The 19,583-nt window shown below is 40.1% G+C and overlaps 1 protein-coding gene across 1 annotated transcript; it reads right to left on the minus strand.

The window, feature by feature from the left end:
- Window positions 1-1,895: 1,895 nt before the first annotated feature.
- TSPAN13 (tetraspanin 13) lies at window positions 1,896-19,574 on the minus strand. Its single transcript, XM_014937921.1, has 6 exons — window positions 19,388-19,574; window positions 6,675-6,842; window positions 5,270-5,350; window positions 4,304-4,417; window positions 3,849-3,959; window positions 1,896-2,952 (listed from the first exon to the last, which is right to left on the minus strand). The coding sequence occupies exons 1-6, from the start codon at window positions 19,448-19,450 to the stop codon at window positions 2,878-2,880; spliced, it is 612 nt and encodes a 203-aa protein (XP_014793407.1). The 5' UTR covers window positions 19,451-19,574; the 3' UTR covers window positions 1,896-2,877.
- Window positions 19,575-19,583: the final 9 nt, after the last annotated feature.

A 19,583-nucleotide genomic window follows, 5' to 3' on the forward strand; every position in this document is an offset into this window, starting at 1 on the left:
TCCTATTCAGTTACCAGCTATAGATTTTAAGGTGCATTTTTACAGGTATCTATTCAAATTATGCAAGCTTTTTCTTTATTTAAGAAATTGTTGTTTTCAAATGAGAGGAGTCAGATGCTATGCAGTGGTATCAGCATGCTAGTTAAGATGTTTTCACTTTCTTACACAGACAAAGAAGAGCTATATTTTAATATTTTATAGCCAGTTATTTTTATGTGATAAAAATGTAGGTGTCTTGAAAGAAGTCAAGAATAATTTTCCAGAATAACCTTTTTCCAGAATGTATTTTCCAGAATAACTGAGTTTAAGAAATCATCTCAATGTAACTAAAGTCAAAAGACATCTAACAAACATTAAGAATGCTCCAAATTAAACCACTCTGTTGTTTTGCTGCTCTGCTGCTGTAAACAGCTTCTAGGAAATCTGGTTACAATTACACCCAATTCTCAAGCAGATAAAAATTAAAATGCCTCTCTAGAAATCAAACAAAAAACATCTTTATACAACCAGAACTATTTTCTCACGAGGAAAAACTTTGTTCTGCAATGAACAAAGCAAACTTCAAAGACAAAACCCACCAAGAATAGGTATAAATTAAAAAATGAAACAAAACCAAAAAAATGCTCTATTTCAACACATCAGAACATTCCTTGCACACTGACACAGGAGTCAGACCTCTCCTGAAGGAGGCTGTTCTCCCCAAAGAAGTCAGACTATCTTATTGCCCCACTTAAAAATCAGGTTCCAAAAGCAAACCCACATCTCTGGTGTGAATTTCAGGGGTTGTGGGGTTGTTTATTTTTAAATTACAGAAATAAAGAACAAAGTATTGAGGTAGAAAAACATCAATCAAACCATAAGATCCACTGATCTGTGTTTTTTGACTACTTAAAACTTAATGAATTTAAAACAAATTCACACTAAGTGTTCTGACACATGGGAATTTCTGAAGTAATAAATGTTTTCAGTATTTTTTCAGTGATGCACATTTACACTCCAATTAACACCTACCATATTTATGAAACCACAGCCACCCAAAACCAAGCACTAAAAACCAATTAGGAAAAAAGTTAAAATTGAAGCAGCAATACAGTATTATTTTAAGCTTCACTCACCCTCTCCATAAGGCTCCTCCTTTAATTTATTACAGTAACGTATACTCTCTTGACATGTACAGAGAATGGCTGGTGAGTTGCCTAAACAAGACAGCACTTGGGCAAGAAAAGCTGTGTACATGTACATTATACTTCAGTAATAGTCTGAAGGCTCTTAAGGTCTTTCAGCACACAAGTGGGCTCTCACACTGAGTGCACAAGTGTGTGCTTGAAACAGGCACCAACACTTCTCAACACCGGTAGCAGCAATTGACAGCCCCAACACCAGGAGATGGCGCTGACAGCAGATGTTGAAGGACCAGCTACACCTCAAGAGCAGCTCTCTTCAGCAAGCTCTCCACATCCCTCTGCCTTCAGGTTCAACTCTTCCCCTTCCAAACCTCGAGACAAGCCCTTCTTTAGGAGCACTGGCCACACAAAAGCCTGACAGTGTTCTGAGGAGGTGTGTATTTCAGCTTCTTTTTGTCACAGGAGCAAGGAGGCATCTCCCTAGTAAATAGCCATCTTTCAGGCTACAGCAGCCACCTACCGTGCCAACTGCATGAAGGAAAGGTACACTGCAGGTCTGCAATTCCGTGTGGTTAGAAACAAAGGAAACATCACGAACCTTGGGTGTTGCCCTGTCTGATGTTCCAGCTGATGCATCACTTCTGCTCCAAGCTGGAAGAGGGACCAGCTTTCCTTCAGCTCAGACAACACTTACTACACGGATAATGTACTGTTCTAACTTTAGCACATCTCTTTTCTTTTCTTTTTTTTTTAAAGAAAAAAACTACTGGAAACCATCACTTTTTTTTACTTTTTTCTTTCTTTTTTTTTTTAACACATCATTCAATATTCCATGAAATCAAGACTGTTAGCTGAACAACAGAGGAATATATACTGCTGAGTTATTACAACAATAATTTTACGCCATCTGAAAAAAAATAGCTGTACAACAGCTTTCCAGACATCAAGTTTCTTACATTAAAGAGGACAGACCACTATTGATTCTGATGTTGTGCAAATACCAAACTTCATTCACTTGTCAAAGAAAAAAAAAAAGTTTCAAGTTAATCAGCTGCAGATTACATTCTCTCGGTTTTCTTCATTCATTTTCTCATAATGAAGACACCCATTAAGTAGTAAAGAATTACTTTGATTCTCAACAAAATGCTAAAGCTACCAGAAAGCCAAAACAAAACAGGGAAGGGGATGGGTGAAGCTACAGTAGTCATTAACACACACTTACGTGCACTACAGAAAATAACATCTTTATCTTCTATTTTTATCTTAGCAGGAAAGTGGGAGACCATTATTAAGACAAAAGGTTGACTAGAGTTCATCCTAAAGCCTAATCAAATCATACAGCCCAACCATCCACCATATATTTTTATCATTTTAATGAGAAATCATGTGAATTTTTGTGATCAATGAATACAGCAGAAAATACTCTCAGATTGTTTTGGACGACAGAGAAGCCAGTAGTGCTATAAAACTCACTGTCTAGAGTTCACCATATCCATTTATGAAGTTATTTAACCAGCTCAGAGCAGCAGTCTGACTCTGCCCAGCCACTGAATGCACCAGTCTACTTCAAGATAGAGATTCTTCCAAGTAAAATAGCGGGAAATTAAATACGAAAACTACACATTTGTTACAGAAAATAAAGTTTTCTTTTGCGTATATGTAGAATACCTATTATGGAGAAACACCAAACTGTGGCGAATCAGTAGTTTGAAGTAGATAGTGCAGAAAGAAGATTCAGTCCTTTATAAACTTATCAAAGAAATGCACTGGGGTTTGCACGGGGATCCTTTTGGTTCCTGTATCTATACGTCAGCCAGATTCCCAGAATCTGAAAACAAAACCCAAAGATTTTATTAAGCAGAGGGTCTTCACCCCATCTTCCATCAGTTTTACAGAATTTGTTTTAAACATACAATCCTGATGACAAATCTCCACTACATGAGTTGAGGATATTTTACTATTGCTAAAATTGCACAACCAAACACCAGCTTTCTTCATTAGAAAAAAGAATACACCCTCTCAGAATGAATTCAAGAGAGAGATGAACAAAGAAAAAAAAGACAAAACCGTATCTGCAATGCAATGCAAAATATTTCTCATAGGCATGTCTAACCTTATATTACTCTCCCCTTCCCCAAATGATAAATATTCATAAACCTGTTTTTAGTGTAATGGTAAACAAATCCTCCAAATTGTTTCATTTTACAGTTACCACTATTTTTCTAGTACATTTTCAAATCCTGTAATTCCCTCCAACTGCCTTCCCCCCTCCCAGCAGCATCACATTTTCAGTAGAGAAATTGAGGGCAGATGCCAGAGTGATTCTGTTTAAGTTGCTCTATCTTTCTCATTGCTGTAATATCTACAATCCTTCTGAAAACTGCACTAAGGAGCAGCAGGAGTATCTTCACATGTGCTGCTGTGAGGTTATGAAAGACCTGGTCTGCATATTTTTTTATTCACTGACCAATAAAGCAAGTATAGTTGCAGTTTGCAGCCTAAATAGCATAAAGGTGCAAGAATTCCCCGTGTTAAATAATGACAAGCCGTCCTTTTGGCAGACTTAAGCAAACTTTTAGTCTGGAAAAATTTGACATAATTCATTATATGACTCCTTAGATAGTACTGAGAGTTCCTGTAATGAACCCCCTAAAATTAACTGTTTTGCAAAACAATGCCTTAAAAGTAGGGAAAAACCACCCAATTTTCTAACTTCCTACTTACCTCTGTGAAACTGAAGAAGAGTCCTATGCCTCCAACAAATCTCAGCACCATTCCAGAATATTCTTCTATTATTGGTGCACACGGTTGACAGTGGTGACTTCTAAAGCAATCCTGGAGCAGATTACAAACACAGAATTGCATTCCATTTTTCAATGACTCCTCATTGATTGAAAGCATCTACTTAGCTCTATAAAAGACTGCCAGCCATGCACAAACTCTAGCAGTTTTAAAAGACTCCAAAAAACCAAGTACACAAATGACAACGGAGTACAAGCTCTGCAGGGTGCTGGGTTATTATGTTTCTAGTCAGTTAACTAAAGAGCTTAGTATCATTGTAACATCTACCTCACACATTTTTTAAAAAAACCCTCTGCTTTCTGCCACTATAAACCCAGTTGTATCTACTTGAACAAACACAATGAAGTTGTAAGTTTTTTTGCACTTGAAGAACTTACAGAGGCGCAGGTTTCATTGGGATCAAAGACTCTGAATCCACAACAATTCAGATTTCTCTCAATGTCTGTTCTCGCGCTGTTAGTGTTATTCCATCCCACCTCCAGAAGTTGACTCTAGAAGGCATAAGCAAATACATATCATATCAATTGAACTGGCTTGCATTTCATTGGAAAACAATACATTAGGCCAAGTTGACAATTCCCTAACTGAAACCTTCAGATCCTGAAGTCTAACAGGATAATATATTAAAGAACTTGAATGTTCAAGCAGCCTGCGTAGCTAATGAAATAGAAGCACGTAGCTGCAGCACATTCACAGTTATAATTAATTTTCTTCCTTTCTTTTTCCTAAACTCAAAAGAGCACTAGTAACTAATCTAACTGGGGCTGCTCAGACTTTAAAGAAAAAGCGTGCTTACATATAGGAAGCAGATTACTCAGTCACTGTACCCTTGCCTGCTTCTTACACAGTCAAGAATTAATCTCCATACTGCATGGAATCTGGTTTTACTTTCGTACTTAATGGCCACCTCTGTTCTAATGTAGCCATGACCTTTTCAGTTACAAAAAAACAATTCAGTGGCTTTATCATCTTTACATTATGATTATTGAAGATTTCAGCAGCTTATCTAGCATTGCTGAGCAGACCAGATAGTCAAAATACCATGCTGTTACACTTGTGACCATAAACCTACACAGGAAGCTTAAAACCAAAACAAATTAAAAGGAAAAAAAGGACAGCTGAAAGTAATTTTAGAACCCAGATGTACTTCTGTCTAGCTACCACAGTCAAGCACTGCCTAAGGTCTAGTCCTTATTTAAAAGGATGACGCTGATTATCTTCAAATATGCCCTCCTCATTTTTTGGAAAACTATATACACATTTTAAAAAATAAAAGCGTGTGTACGTACATATATATGGTATTATGCTATAGATTAACTGAGAAGTCAGGAAACTTTTCTTACCTGCTGTTCCTTGTTTAGTGCCAAACAGGCACAGGAGACAGAAAACTGGACAATAAAGACTAGCAAAAGAATAATCATGTACTGGAAAGAGTTGTTAAGGATACACCCTCAATTTAATCTTCCTTTTGTAACACATATGCCTAGTGGTATTCCTTATGTCATTGGATAACAATATTCCCTTTAAAACAAAATAACCATAGAAGTAAATACTGACTGGATGCAGAAAAGATGACCCAAATAACGTTCCCAGAACTCAATCACCACGTATTATTCCTTTTTGGCTTCTACTCTACAGACCTGGTTTCTAGGTTAGGTGTTCTTGCCTAGCAAGGCAAGATGAGCAAAGAGGTTAATAAAAGGAGCTGTGAGAGAAAAATCTACAGCCCATTTCTCCAGTTTTAGGGAGTCATGTTGTTACATCACGATACCACACTTAAATAAAGTAGTAAAGAAAACACTTTTCTGGGTATTACATATTCAGATTTTTTTTTTCTTCAATGACATAATCTTGTAATTAATTTAAAAAGGTAACGTTAGCCTAGATTAAACAAATAAGTGAGAATTGCTTTTGGAACACAGCCTCACACACTTATGTAGTAATTCATCTGAAAACTGCAAAACAAAAAGAACAGGCTTTGATACTAAAGATCACGTTTTGAAAGCTGGGCACTGTCTTCAAATTTGGCTGCTGTGTTCAGAGGCAGATACTTATCTCACACAAATAAACTGCTTGTAAAGTGGAGGTCACTACCTATTTATAGACTGCAACCAAAAAAAATAAGAATTCTACCTGATTAATCTCTTTTCTCATCCAAACAAATGAATTTTGTTATGCAAGACAGCACCACAGGCTGCTTACACAGCATCAGGAGGCATAAAGGGGCAGCAAAGCACACTGAGAAGAGGCCTGTGCTCATTTCTAGTCTGGGTTTGGAATTAAAGACCAGGTATGAAAAGAAAGTGCTTCCTGACAGCCTGTACTACCCACAATGCATTCCCCTGCCAGCTACAGCCACCTCCTTATCAGGAAGTATCGCCTTTCTCTACTGTTAAACATTAATAGTTCACATACTCTAGCTTGGTGTAGGGTTGAGCACACAGCAAGAGGCACCTGTGAAACAGCAATCCACCATAAAAAAGCTCTCAAAAAATTAAATTATTTGATTTTTAGAAAGATGTGACCTTAATACTTCTGTCTTTGGAGCACAAACAAGGGAGAAAAAAAAGGAAGCTGGAATAAAGTTCAAGGGGAAGTAAGTCTTATTTTGACTGCACTTAACCAAAATAGGATCGTGAATTTCTTTTGTGTTTCTGAAGCAATTTCCACATCAGTCTCAGCCAACACAGCAGGTTGTTTACGTGGCTTGACCCAAGCTGCAATCCATGTAATGCATCAGAAGGATACAAAGAACAGCAACACTTGATGATGTTTCACCGCACCAATCAATCCGACTAAGGCAATAAGGAAGAGGAAGATTCCTACTGCAATTGCCACTCCAACAACTCTGAAGCTAGAGATGAGGCCGAAGCCGATTCCCCATGCCGCGATTCCAATCAGCAGGAGGCTCACCAGCTGGAGGGAAGAGAAAACTAAAAGTTAGTCTGCACATTAAAACAGGCTCAGACCACACACAGCTACATTCTTTACATTAAAGTTGTTACTACAAAGGTACAGGGTTTTTTTCCAGTGCAAAGAGAAGCACAACCCTGAATAAACCAATACCTCCCTTTCACCATAGAGGTAACTTCAGTTCCAGATGTTTTAATGCACACACATTCTTCAACACTGTTAATGTGGAGCTGTTACAGCTTCATCTACCTACAAGTCGAGCCACATTACATTATCTGTGACTGACTAGGAGCACCTCTCCTATGAAGACAGGCTGAGAGACTTGGGGTTTAGCCTGGAGAAGTGAAGGCTCCGGGGAGACCTTATAATGACCTTCCAGTACCTAAAGGGGCTACAGGAGAGATGGGGAAGGACTCTTTATCAGGGAGTGGATTGATAGGACAAGGGGTAACAGTTTTAAATTTAAAGAGGGGAGATTTAAATTGGATACTAGAAATAAATTCTTTACTGTGAGACACTGGAGCAGGTTGCCCAGAGAAGCTGTGGCTGCCCCATCCCTGGAGGGGTTCAAGGCCAGGCTGGATGGGGCTTGGAGCAACCTGGTCTGGTGGGAGGTGTCCCTGCCCAGGGCAGGGGGTTGGAACTCAATGGTCTTTAAGGTCCCTTCCAACCCAAACCATTCTATGACTCTAGAACTAGAGACACTAACTGACATGCGGATTATAACAGAATTGATTAATAAGCTAAAATCATTGGCTTGAATTCACACAATAAGAGAACGAAAATTCCAAGTACCTTCTGAAGCACAGGCAGTGCATTTACAGAAAATAGGATCTACAGCTTCAGAGCTCTGAACAAGTAAAAAGTGCACTTTCCTACTGTAATCAGGAATACAGCTGTATTGATTAATTAGAGAAACTTCTATGTAGTTGTCAATATAACACAACAGTTAACAAGGTCACACAAAAATACTTTTTAGATCTGTATCTCAAGGACTTAACATAGTAAAACAATAAAGATGCCTTGTTGCTGCTACATATTTCTTAAAGAAAATAGCTCTACTATGAAGTCAATCCTATTTCAATACCCAAAACACTCTTATTCTGTTTCCTTCCTCTTAAAGAAGGTATTTGGGGAAGAAAGGCAGAATCTGTTCCAGTAAGTTTACTGAGATTTATTGTTTATATAGGCAGGAAGCTCCAGCCTTTCCTGTTTCCATGCCAAATACAAAGAGCAAAATAAAATTCCAACATGAAAAGCTGCAGAGAAATTTGTAATGAGGTACAGCAGGAGAGAAGGAAGAGACAAAGCCAACCCAGATGTCCAATACATAAGATGCCCGATACGCTTGTTTGAAACAGTTAGACTTAAGTGTAACATATTGCCCATTACGTTGTCTATTATATAACACCTATTCTACATGCAAGTTTGAACTTTCCACCTCACCAAAAATATACCCAGAATTTGTATCATCACTTAAAAAAAAAAAAAAAAAAACACAACAAAAAAAACCCAAACCAAAACAAAAAAGTCCACCACAAAACAGTAAGAGCTTAGCCTAGTCCAACTACTGGCCTTTATTCAACAACAGAGTAAGCACTTACACTTGCTCACTAGTTTCCGTTCAAACAAGACACGTCTCATGCTGTTTTACTGCTCATCCAGAGGGGTGAAAATAATTAAATATATAAAAAGGACATTTGCAATTTATCCATTATTTCACTATACTTATCTTAGGGCAGGGCATTTTTTTTTTTTATTTTAATAACAAATACATCTGTGTATTTTTTCAACTTAACCACCTTTGGAAGACTGACCTATGTAATGCTGCTTTTGAAACATGGAAATCTAAGATAACATCAAGAATGCTAGTAAAACAAGTGGGTGTTTTTTCCTGGTGTTCACACAGGAACACACCTCAAAAAAAGATTTTATCACAAGTCAGTAATCCACAGAAGAAATTTAAGAGAATCTGCAAGAAGAAAAGGAGGATATTTGTCATATCTACACCTCTCTCACACCAGGTGATGAGACAAAAGAACGATAAAAAATTCAAAGGAATTGTCCAATACCAGTAGAGTTTTAGGATTAATTCACATTTGTCTTTGTTTCTCAAACAAAAAGCTTTAATCACCATGTTCAGTTAAAACCAAATCACTGGGTCAACATGTAGTAAATCTAGATTATACACGGGGACGGGGGGGGAATAAAACAAACCAAAAAGCCTTGGCTCTGCCACAGACAGATTTTCTGAATGCATTCTGCACAAGGCTATAAACTTCCTGATGTTATTATTATGTTAAAAATTAGCCTTGCTAATCAGACAGTTAACTGCAAGACCTACCTGTTCTGATCTACGCCCATTCACTGTATTTCATTGTCTCATACCACTGGGAAGATTTATTTTTCCATGTAGGTGTCAGAAGTGAACACCAAAAGAAATCCCATAACCCACTTTCCAATCAGGCAGTGCTGGCTCATGTCCCATGCTCTGCATCAACTTCTAAGCACTGAACTCACACTGCCACCACACAGCTTATAAAAAAATAAAATAATAATCTCAAAGGCAATGTCAAATTTCAATTTATTTCACAAAGAGAAGCAGAAGAAACTTTGCTCCTGATGATTTTCACTTCTTATTCTGGCCTGAGCTATGACTGCAAATATTTATTTTTACCAATCTGCCTCTGGGATACCAAAATGTGTATTTGTTCAGCTCTTTGCTAATTTCATAAGAGATCTAAAACAATTAATGAAATTAGTATCAAAATCAAAAGAAGACACCTAAACAAAATCTGTGCCTAAAACACCTCTTGAATAAATGCAGCTCACAAGCCACAGGGTACTGGTTGCCTCTTCCTGCCGTTACTCATCTCAGCTTCCATTATTTGAGGATATGTACATGATATTAGTGTGTACGACACTAGAAGGTATTACCATGACCCCCTGGCCCAAAAAGCTTTTGTGGTATGAATAGCCACATACCCAATCTAGAACTGCTAGAGTTTTCAAGTGGAAAAAAAGCCTCTCTGGCTTTAAAACCTGCTGTTGAACCCCAGATGTACAGGAATCAGGTGACCTGCTTCAAAAAAGGAAACAACGAAAAAATATAGTTTAGTTTCTCTTTTGATCATATTCTAGTTTTTTTAAAGCCATCAGCCTCCTTTTCAAGCTTTACCTCCATAATACCAAGGCTACACTTTCTCTCCTTTCACTAGACAAAAATATTTTAAAAAATTCGAGAGCAGACACATGGAAATTCAATACAATGACAGATCCATGTCTGGCTGGCAAGTTACGTGACAATGCTGTGTCCAGTCAGATACATGATTTGGATCAAAATAACTATTGGCTACTCCAATTTTGGCCACTTACAATTGTAAAAAAACTGACTTCTTGTTTCAAAACTGAAGTGGAGGAGAGTACAGCTTTACAAATTATTCCAGAAACAGATTGAGTATTAAATTCCTGTCTCCTCTGTGTGTTGACTGAGAGATTAAATGATGATTATTCCTTCATTTTCAGGTTTGGATTGGACAATCTAAATGTTGAGCAATAAAACTATATACATATATGCTTTTATAGAGTCATAACATTAAAAGCTAAAGTAAATGCACACTACTACAAACAGAAAAAAATAACTTAAGCTGTTTTGGGAAAAGGTTTTACAACTCTGCAAAATAATGCAAGGCTCACAGTGTCAGCCACTGTTTAGTTGCTAGAAATGACAAGTCAACAGCGCTTTTTCCGGGTTTTTGAAACGAAACCATTGAGATGCAGTATTTCTCAAAGTGAAACTGCTGAGACTTTGTAGTAAAACCCACTTGAAACAAAGTTGCTTAGTGATCCTAATTACTTTTGAAATGAGTAATATGTACCTTTCAAATGTACGAGCTTCATTTGCTTATAAAGAAGTCACCTACTTCGGGTAAATAAAAGAAAGAAAAGACTTTACTGAGCTCCTGAATGTCACGCTTTATTTTACTGAAACCACATTTCACAGCACTAAAATTCCCCCAAAGAAAACAGCGTCAGCCTTAGAAGACTGAAGTACATGTGAAACTCCATTTTCCCTGGATGAGTTTACTTACATAAAGCTACCTCTGGTTGCTAACGCTTCAAATATTTCCTTGATAAATCTACCAGAAATATATGAAATCGCAGTCCAGTTTTCAGTGATTTGGACTGACTGGGTTTCCCACAGTAGCCTCATTAATAAGCTGAAAAGGTATGGGTTGGAGAAATGGCCTGTTAGACTGAATGACAACAGGCTGGGCTGCTGAGCTTCAAGGGTAGTTATCAATGGCTCATCATCCAGCTGGGAGCAGGTAAGAAGCACCACAAAGGCTAATACCGGGGCAAATATTATACAGTATTTCACCAACAAACTGGGTAATTTCAGACAGAATTCTCAGTCTTAAGGAAGACCTTAACAAGGAAGAGCAACTGAGCCTCCAAATAGAGATTGGACCCAGATAGACCTTGATAAACTTGAGGAATAAGCCAAAAGGAACCTCATAAAGGGCAAAATTCTGCTCCTAGGGTCCTTCAGTGGAACCTGGGAACAGACCGGTTGAACAACAACCTTACTGAGATAGACCTGGGGATCACCCTGGTTGCCAAGTTGAGTATGAGCCAAGAGCCTGCTCTCATTGCAAACAGGGAAAGCCAAGAGGTGTACAAGCAAAGGAAACTAAATGCTGGTGAGACTACAGTTCAAATACTGTGTCCTATTTCAAGCCCCCCCAGGTCGAAAAGGAATTTGAGAACCCGGAAAGAGTCACTAAAATGGCCTGGAGCCTTGAGGATGATGTTTGAGAAGCAGGTGATGGAGCTGGGTTTGTTAAGCCTGACAAAGAGGCAGCCTAGGGATAATCTAATAGCAACTGAAGCTGAAGGTGCATTACAAAAACAACAGAGATAATCTCAGTATTAACCGAGCACAAAACAAGAGGCAACAACCAGAAGCAGTGGCTCGGGAGGTTCAGATTGGCCATCAGAAAAAAAACCAAACATCTGCAAGGTGGTTTGGTGCCATACTCAGAGAGGTGATAGTCTTTCTTCTCAGACATTTTCAAGACTCAGTAGACAAAGCCACTGCTGGCAAATGAGTGTTAGTTGTAATCCTGGTCTGGATAAATGAGCCCCAGGAATCCCTTCCAATCAACTCTTCCACACACCACAGCCAGCTCTTCCACCATGGAAATTTTGTCACTCTCCATATCAAAAATGAAAGTTTTAACAGGCAGCTGAGAGAGAGATTTAGCACTTGCCAAGGACTCTCCTGTACTGTCTAGCCCATTAAATCAACCACCACGATCCCCTAAACGCCATACCAGCAAAACACCTTCTTACAAGCAGTAAAGTCTCTCAATAAAAGAGCAATGAATGACTCCTCAGAAGTACTTACACAGGTTCAAAATCACAAGTAAAAGTCTTGTTCTCAGAAGTGATATAAAAGATCCTGTTCACTTAAGGCATGTTTACACGTTACTTAACATGTTTACATGTTATTTAAAGCCAACAGGCATTAAGTTCATTACAAATTTACAATTTATTACAATCTCAAGCTGCAGCACTCGGTCTCACAGGTAGATGTTACAAGCACACACTGTCCACAAACCAGAAAAGCAACACAGAGCTACGGGAAGTGTGTGCACATGTCCATGGGGGTGACAACTAGTATTTTAAATTCAATATCCTCATTTATTATATACTATCTTCTCTCTCAATACAGGCTCTAGCAATCTTATTTTAAAACTACACACACACAAACACAGGCTTAGCATAACCCAATACATAAACTCATCAATTTGAAATTAAGTAAATATTTACCAGAACAAACTTACAGGTAGCACAAATCCTAAGTGAAGATCAGTAGTTTTCACTATGAGATTGAGTACTTTCTCCATGGAATAAAAAAGAAAGTAATTAAGAAAATCAAGCATATTGCCTATAGACAAAATGTTACTTCAATATCAGCATCTCTACAGGGAAGATTTCAGGGACTGTAAATTCAAGATCAGTCGAATGGCTCAGACTCCACTTTAAGTGACTTCCCTTTTGTTTTATGTATATGTATTTTATATATACACCAACACATTTGAACTTCAGAGATGTTTCATAAATAACAATTTCTAGACAAAGAAGAATTTCTTTGTCACAGAGACAGTCATCACAAGTTTGACTGTCCCGTTCTCCAGCTGATTAACACGATAAAGCATTAGCCTTTACAGTACTTGTTAAGGTTTTCTTTCCCCTTACTGCTGCATAAATTACTACTTCTACAAAACAAATAAAAAAATCTCCTGATTTGCTCTTTTCTTTAAATCTAAGTTCTCCTGGGCACATAACTGCTCATTTCCCTCACTCCTGTATTGGAAAAATGTATTTCTCTTCACACTTACCCCTTGTGTACTTATCCACAAGCTTATAGCCTACGTTACAAAAAGGAACCAAGACAGTGACAAATGATTTATCTAGATGCCACTGAGAAACAATTCAAGCGCTAAAACCAGTTCCTCCTTTCTTCAGCAGAAAGCCACAAGCAAATCTGCTGGTTTGATTAACTAGCAACTTTTCAGCACTTGATCTAGCTTGGACTGCTTGCTAGGAAGCAAGTCATACGCAGAAATTAGTGTTCTCACTGTTCTCTTGTAGCCTCAGCCCAAAAAGGAGTTAGTAAAAACTGCATTTCACAAATTTCAAGAAATACAGCCTCCCCATTCCCCAGTAAAGAGATTATATAGCATTTACACTGGTATCAGCAAAGGAAATATTTACAGAATAGCTGTCAAGCTGGATATGGAACAGGAACTAAAACGAGAGAGATTAGACACATGATGAAACACATCTTCCCTAACCTCTCTCTCCACATATAAGCTCATATTTCGCTTCCTTCAAGGGGGCTTTAAAGTTTAAACCTCAAATGGTATATACTTTGAAGGCAGAGATTTTCACCACCCTCCCCTTTAACTTAGCCAACCATTTCTGCACAGCCATAGAGAATCTAGAAGACAATTATTCTGGTTCCTTGCGCTACATCTGAAAACACCACGTTAAAACAACGGGCAGTATAGAGTGGTGCATCTTTAGCAAGCTAAGACTAAGCTGAATTGGCTTCCATCACAGCTGTAAGCTAGCCAACCTGTAAGCAACTTTATCTGCTTACAGCACTTCTTCAGCTTTACTGAAAGCAAAGCAAAGGCTGAGCATCAAGTAAAGCTCTGGGTACCTCCAAAGGATTTCTAACAGAAAGCAGAATATTCTACCTTCAGGTGACTTATTTAAGCGAGGAGTGATCAGTAGTCTGGCTACTGAACAGCCTTGACATGCGTGATGTAGAACAAGCAATTAATGTGAAAGGCAGCATTCCTGTCACTTATCACACATGCCAGTTCTTTCTGTTTGATGGCCTAGTTCAGAGTTCTTCATGCGACTGGTCAATACTCTGGATAGAGTTGGTTTTGAGAACGTAAAGAGCTTCTTTCATATTAAAATAATAGTGAAATTTAACCCATTTTATACTCCCTGGTCTTTGGAAATGCAACCTTTCTGCTGTGTAGCAGGAACAACTGTCTTCTGAAATGTTCATTTTTGGTTGGTTGCTCGTTTGTTCATTGCATTTTTAGGAAGTTGTGAAATATTTTTGGAAGCCCGGTGATCCCACAGATCCTTCTTCCATACATATATCTCCCTCAACACGAAAACAACAGCAGAAAGAAGACAACTAATGATTTAAGCTACAAGGCTACTACAGGGCATTCAAAGGGCTTCTCGATAATTGTGCTGGTTTTAAAGTGTCCACCTGCACCGCAAGGGTTGCTGAAAACATGAGTGGTATCAAAACATACCATGCTCCATAGAGCCTCTTCCTTCAGTGCCCTGTCGCTCTCCAGGTCTTTCACTAAACATCCTGACTTCCTTGCCCCAAATGCCACCATACACTTTGTACAAGTGGAAAAAACAAAACCCACTCATATTTGGTCTACAGACCCAGCACATGTCTCAATTCTGACCTGCTACCACCCACCGCTGTCACTTTGGCTATAAACTGGCACACTGTATAGCTGCAGGCACTCCCAAGCACTGCAGAAAAGTCTCAAAGTATGGGTCTGTATTTTTGCTGTAGTCACTCTTTTGTGTTCTCAGATGTGAGCATAGAAACCTTCCCATAAAACCAAATTAAAAAAAAAAAAAAAAAGAGAGAGATGGCTCCAAGGCAACCTGCCCCATCTGCTGAGCATCCAGTTAGGACCACTGTCCTACCTACATCAGTCCTACCTACATCAGCTACAGGCTGCTACTGTACTCCTAAATGGTGATTGTAGACCAACAGACACAGAAAATAGCTTTACTGATTGCTTCTTAGAGCTGAAAACAAGCTTATACAAACCAAAATGGAATTGAACTCTGAGATCACAGGTTCATTCACCACTGAACAAAACTGGCACACGAGGCAAGCACTGTGTTTCCTGTCTGCTAATACCTGGCTCTGTGTAGCCACTAGAGCAGTCAGGAATTATCAGAAAACACGGAAAACAGTCACATTCCATTTCCGAAGGAAAATCCAGATGCTCACCCTGCTACAACCACCAGGTTTCCCCACTGCAGAGAGAAGGGAGATGGAGGTGGGGGATCTGTATGCTCAGCCCTCTGCGTTGGGAATGCTCCAACTAAGACATTTAAACACTATGATAAACCCTATCACGCCAAGGAACTGCTGTCCAGATCTGAGAACTTCTGTACTCATCTTTGTATACGTCCATAATACAGGAAAATCAATTTTGATAAAGAAGGCAGAAATGCACTACTTACATGTTCAATAAATACTGCACCCAGAGAACAGCAGGCAGCAATAGAAAACAAAACAACAAACAAAGCCCAAAAAAACCTTTCAAATACAGTGCTTTGGGAAGTGATGCAAAAAACAGGACAGTCTAGAAAACAAGTTCAGAGAGCAAAGTAGTAAATGATTTTCATAAAAGTACTTTCTAGTGTTAAGAGGAAAAAATGGATGCTCTTGTGGAATGAGCTCTGTGCTACTGAAAAATCCACACTTTTAATGGCAAAGCTACCATATGTTTCACTTTAAATCAAAAGGCCACTCTAGGTGTAAGGAAAACTGGAAGCCTGCTTAACAAAACAAAGGCAAGATGTTTACATACTGACAACAAACAGTCCATGTTTGCTGCTGCAGCAATAATCAAGTAGTTGCATGGGTGACAAAAACAGCACACACATACACACCCCCAGCCAAATGAATTGTCTGTCATTAGTATTTTTTTAAATTTAAACATTTAATCTTGTGGCCCAGCTACCACTTCAGTCTTTCATCACTAGCTAGGACTTGGGTGTTTCCCTTTCCTTTCTGAGGATCTGATTTGAAATAAGATGGCAACTGTTCACACTTCAACACAATTATAAGGACTTCCTTGGAAGGAACACTGTCTACCTAAGGAAATCCTTGTCTGGTTGAAGTGAGCAAATAACGGTGGAGCCAGCACCTAGGGTTCTCATAACCAGAAGATAAGAAGTCTTGGGTTATATACATGTCCTTGAATTTAGCTGAACTCTCTGAACAGCCATTTAAAACAGTTTGTACACATTTGCTATTTGATGGGAAATGTAAATATGATTGAATAAATAAAGACAAAACTGGTCAGATACCCAAAACTAGTATTTTAAAGGTCCTCATATGCAGACAGTTCTCCCATGTAAGTCTTCATTCCAGCAATACACGTCATTATATATACACTGAGTCAACAAATAGTCTCAGTTATTTTTCTCTGCTCTTCCATAAGGAACCAAACTGAAGTCAGCAAGATCCAGCATAGATGCCAGAATTACTCATATAAAATAAATTTAAAAATAGAATCAGGGCCTAAAGACATTAACTGAATCCAGAGAAGAACAAAGTCATCAGCAAAGTACCACCTGAAAAGAATGCTAAGTGAGCAATTAGGTTAGCGGGTTTCTGGTTTCTTGCCTTAAACCAGTAACTGATTTATTACTGCCAGGACATAAAAGTAAAATGAGACAGCATTTTTAAAAAAAAAAAAAACCCAACAAAAACCACAACCAAAAAATCCCCAACCAAATAAAAAAATCCCCACAAGCTTCAATATCCTACTCTAGGAGTGTTTTAAAGAAAAGCAGAATATAAACTGTAAGCCCCAATGTACAGTTCTGAGGGTTGACTCATTCCAATCATGTGATACAGACACATCAACGCTAGCTAGAAAAACATTCAAGAAGTGGTACCTATTTGACCTTATATCCCTTCTTACCCCCACTACTCCCTTCCCAGCAATTATTACTGTGAATTAACATTGTTTAAAAAGACGACGATTAAGTCAGTCCTGTGGTTGTCTTCTGTATTTTTTTTTTCCAGCTGGGAAAAAATAAGCCCATCATTCATTGTGCTGTTTTAACCCAGGTCTTGTATTGTCTGGTTTTTGTCTAACCAAGGAACAGAGAAGCCCACGCAATTTTGCCCACACCAGGCCAATTAAACATCTATCAGAATTTAAAAGCATTACTCTTATAACTTGCCTATAATTAACAAGCAACACAAGCAATAACAATCAGATACTATAATTCAAAGTCGTCATTCCTTCCTTTCCACAAAAAACATCTGTTCTGTATCGGTCAGATGAAAGAATGCCACGTGACACCCACAAAGTAAATTCTACTCAAGGAGACATCAAAGCAAGATTAAGGTGCATTGTACAGGTATCACAAACAGAACCACAGAGGTCCCAAAGACCAACCCACTCTTGCTGAGGCCAAATACACCCAAAAGACCTACGAGATCCTTTACACCTCTAATATATGACTGCAGGAATAATGATGGCATCTTCAGAAAAACACCTGCTGTCCACATGACATCAAAATGAGATTTGTGGATGTATTATGTTAGAAAGATCCAGATTTCTTTCACTCTTCTGTCACTCAAGAAGCAATAATAATAACAACAACAACAAAAATTAAGTCTTACATTAACCTCTGGTTTACTGAAAAGAGAAAACAGGATGGGACAATGCACCTATAACCCATCTGCTGGGATGGGGTAATCCCACAAAAAGCTGGCCAAGATGATCACATCTTGTGATGTGCCTTCCAACCTGGGCTATTCTATGATTCTAACCTTCTTTCATCATGACATCACTAAACTTACCTCCAACTACAGATGCTAAATGAGGCAATGCCTACCTGCTCCCCTCTCTTCTGCCTGGGGGTAGCATGGGCAACCCGTAGCATCTCAGGTGACTTTCCCAGTGGGTAGGCTGGGCTCCCTAACCATGCTTCTGAGACTTTTTCAGGGACATACTCCACTTGGAAAGCTCCTCCATGGAAGCACATGCAATAGCACAGCTTCTCCTACCAAGGTTTTTGTTTTGCTCTTTTCTGAGGGAACAAGGACCATCTCATACACCAAAGAACATAATAACAAACAACTCTGGCTTCAGCACAGGCACTTCTGCCTCCATTCATGTTCCGTCCTGGTGATTACCATTAGATCCAGTAACCTCCAGCTATGAGAACTGTTTGTTCTGATGAACGCCATTAGACCTGTTTGTTCTCCTGTCTCACCTTCAGCTGAGACCAGGCAGTGCTTTCAGAAAAGCACTGATATAACCGCCTCCAAGCACTGCCTGACCCCAATTTCAGCCTGATGAAAATCATCCCCGAGCACAGTTGTTAACACGAAACGTTAGAGGACATACTACCTCTCCAGATGTGCTGTGAGAGGAAGCCATTACACGTACTCCCACAACTGGATATTTCATTGTTCTCTATTGGAAAGAGGTCCTCCAACTTGCCCAAACAAAACAAGGCACCTGCCTGGAGCTCCCCAGCAAGTCAGTTATTTCAGTTTGGCACATATTTTATTATTTTTACCCATCACACATCTTCCCACCGCCCTGAAAGGGCCAGATTTCCGAACTCACTGGTCCAGCCCAGGGGAGAGGAGGGGAGCCGGCTCAGCAGGGAGCTGGGGGGGGTCTCTCCAGCACAGCCCCCTTCCCTCCCCACTGGCCTGTACAGGTCTCGTAAGGCCCAATACAGGACACGGCACCTGTCACTCACCCAACCGCGCTTATTTCAGTGCCGCTCCTTCCCTAATGAATAACAAAATAAACCTTTTTCCCCCGTCACCCCCGGCTCGGCGCAGCGACCTTTCCAGACAGGGAACAAAAGGCTAGGAAGGAGGTAGCCCCGTGGCGAGGGCAGGCCCGGCCCGCTGGGGGGGCACGGGGAAGATGAGACGCGCCGCCCGCTCCGCGACCGCCCTGGATTTTGATCCCGAGGAGCCACGTCCCCGCGGTGACAAAGCCCGGCCTGACCGGTGCCACCTCCCCCCTTCAGCCGGAGGCCGCGACAGACCGGCGGGCCCGGCGCGGAGCCCGCCCCAACCCCTCACACCAGCCCGCCGGGGGCAGGCCGCCTCAGGCCGGAGCGAGCCCCCCCGCCCCCGCCGCCATCCCCGTCCCCTCCCCGACGGAACCCGCAGGGCGAGGGAGACCCCAACCGGGGTCACGCACCGTGTAGAGCAGGTTGAGGGCGCAGAGGCAGTTCTTGGAGCAGGCGAAGCCCCCGCACACCATCGCGCCGCCGCGGCCGTTACACCCGTTACCGCCAGGGAACCGCGCGGCAGGAGCGGCAGGATGAGGAGGACAAGGAGGAGGCCCGACGCCGCCCCGCCCTCCCGCTCCGCCGGCCGCCAGCGCGCGGGCGGGG

The sequence above is a fragment of the Calidris pugnax genome, unplaced genomic scaffold, assembly GCF_001431845.1.
Source record: "Calidris pugnax isolate Ruff unplaced genomic scaffold, ASM143184v1 scaffold11, whole genome shotgun sequence".
Classification (NCBI taxonomy): domain Eukaryota; kingdom Metazoa; phylum Chordata; class Aves; order Charadriiformes; family Scolopacidae; genus Calidris; species Calidris pugnax.

Excerpts from the sequence above, each read along its gene's own strand:
- TSPAN13 (XM_014937921.1), bottom strand. The coding sequence starts at position 19,450 with ATGGTGTGCGGGGGCTTCGCCTGCTCCAAGAACTGCCTCTGCGCCCTC. Across the intron at positions 5,351-6,674 it reads ATCAAGTGTTGCTGTTCTTT|TACATGATTATTCTTTTGCT; the intron begins GTATCCTTCTGA and ends AACTCTTTCCAG. Across the intron at positions 3,960-4,303 it reads CCAATGAAACCTGCGCCTCT|GATTGCTTTAGAAGTCACCA; the intron begins GTAAGTTCTTCA and ends AATCTGCTCCAG.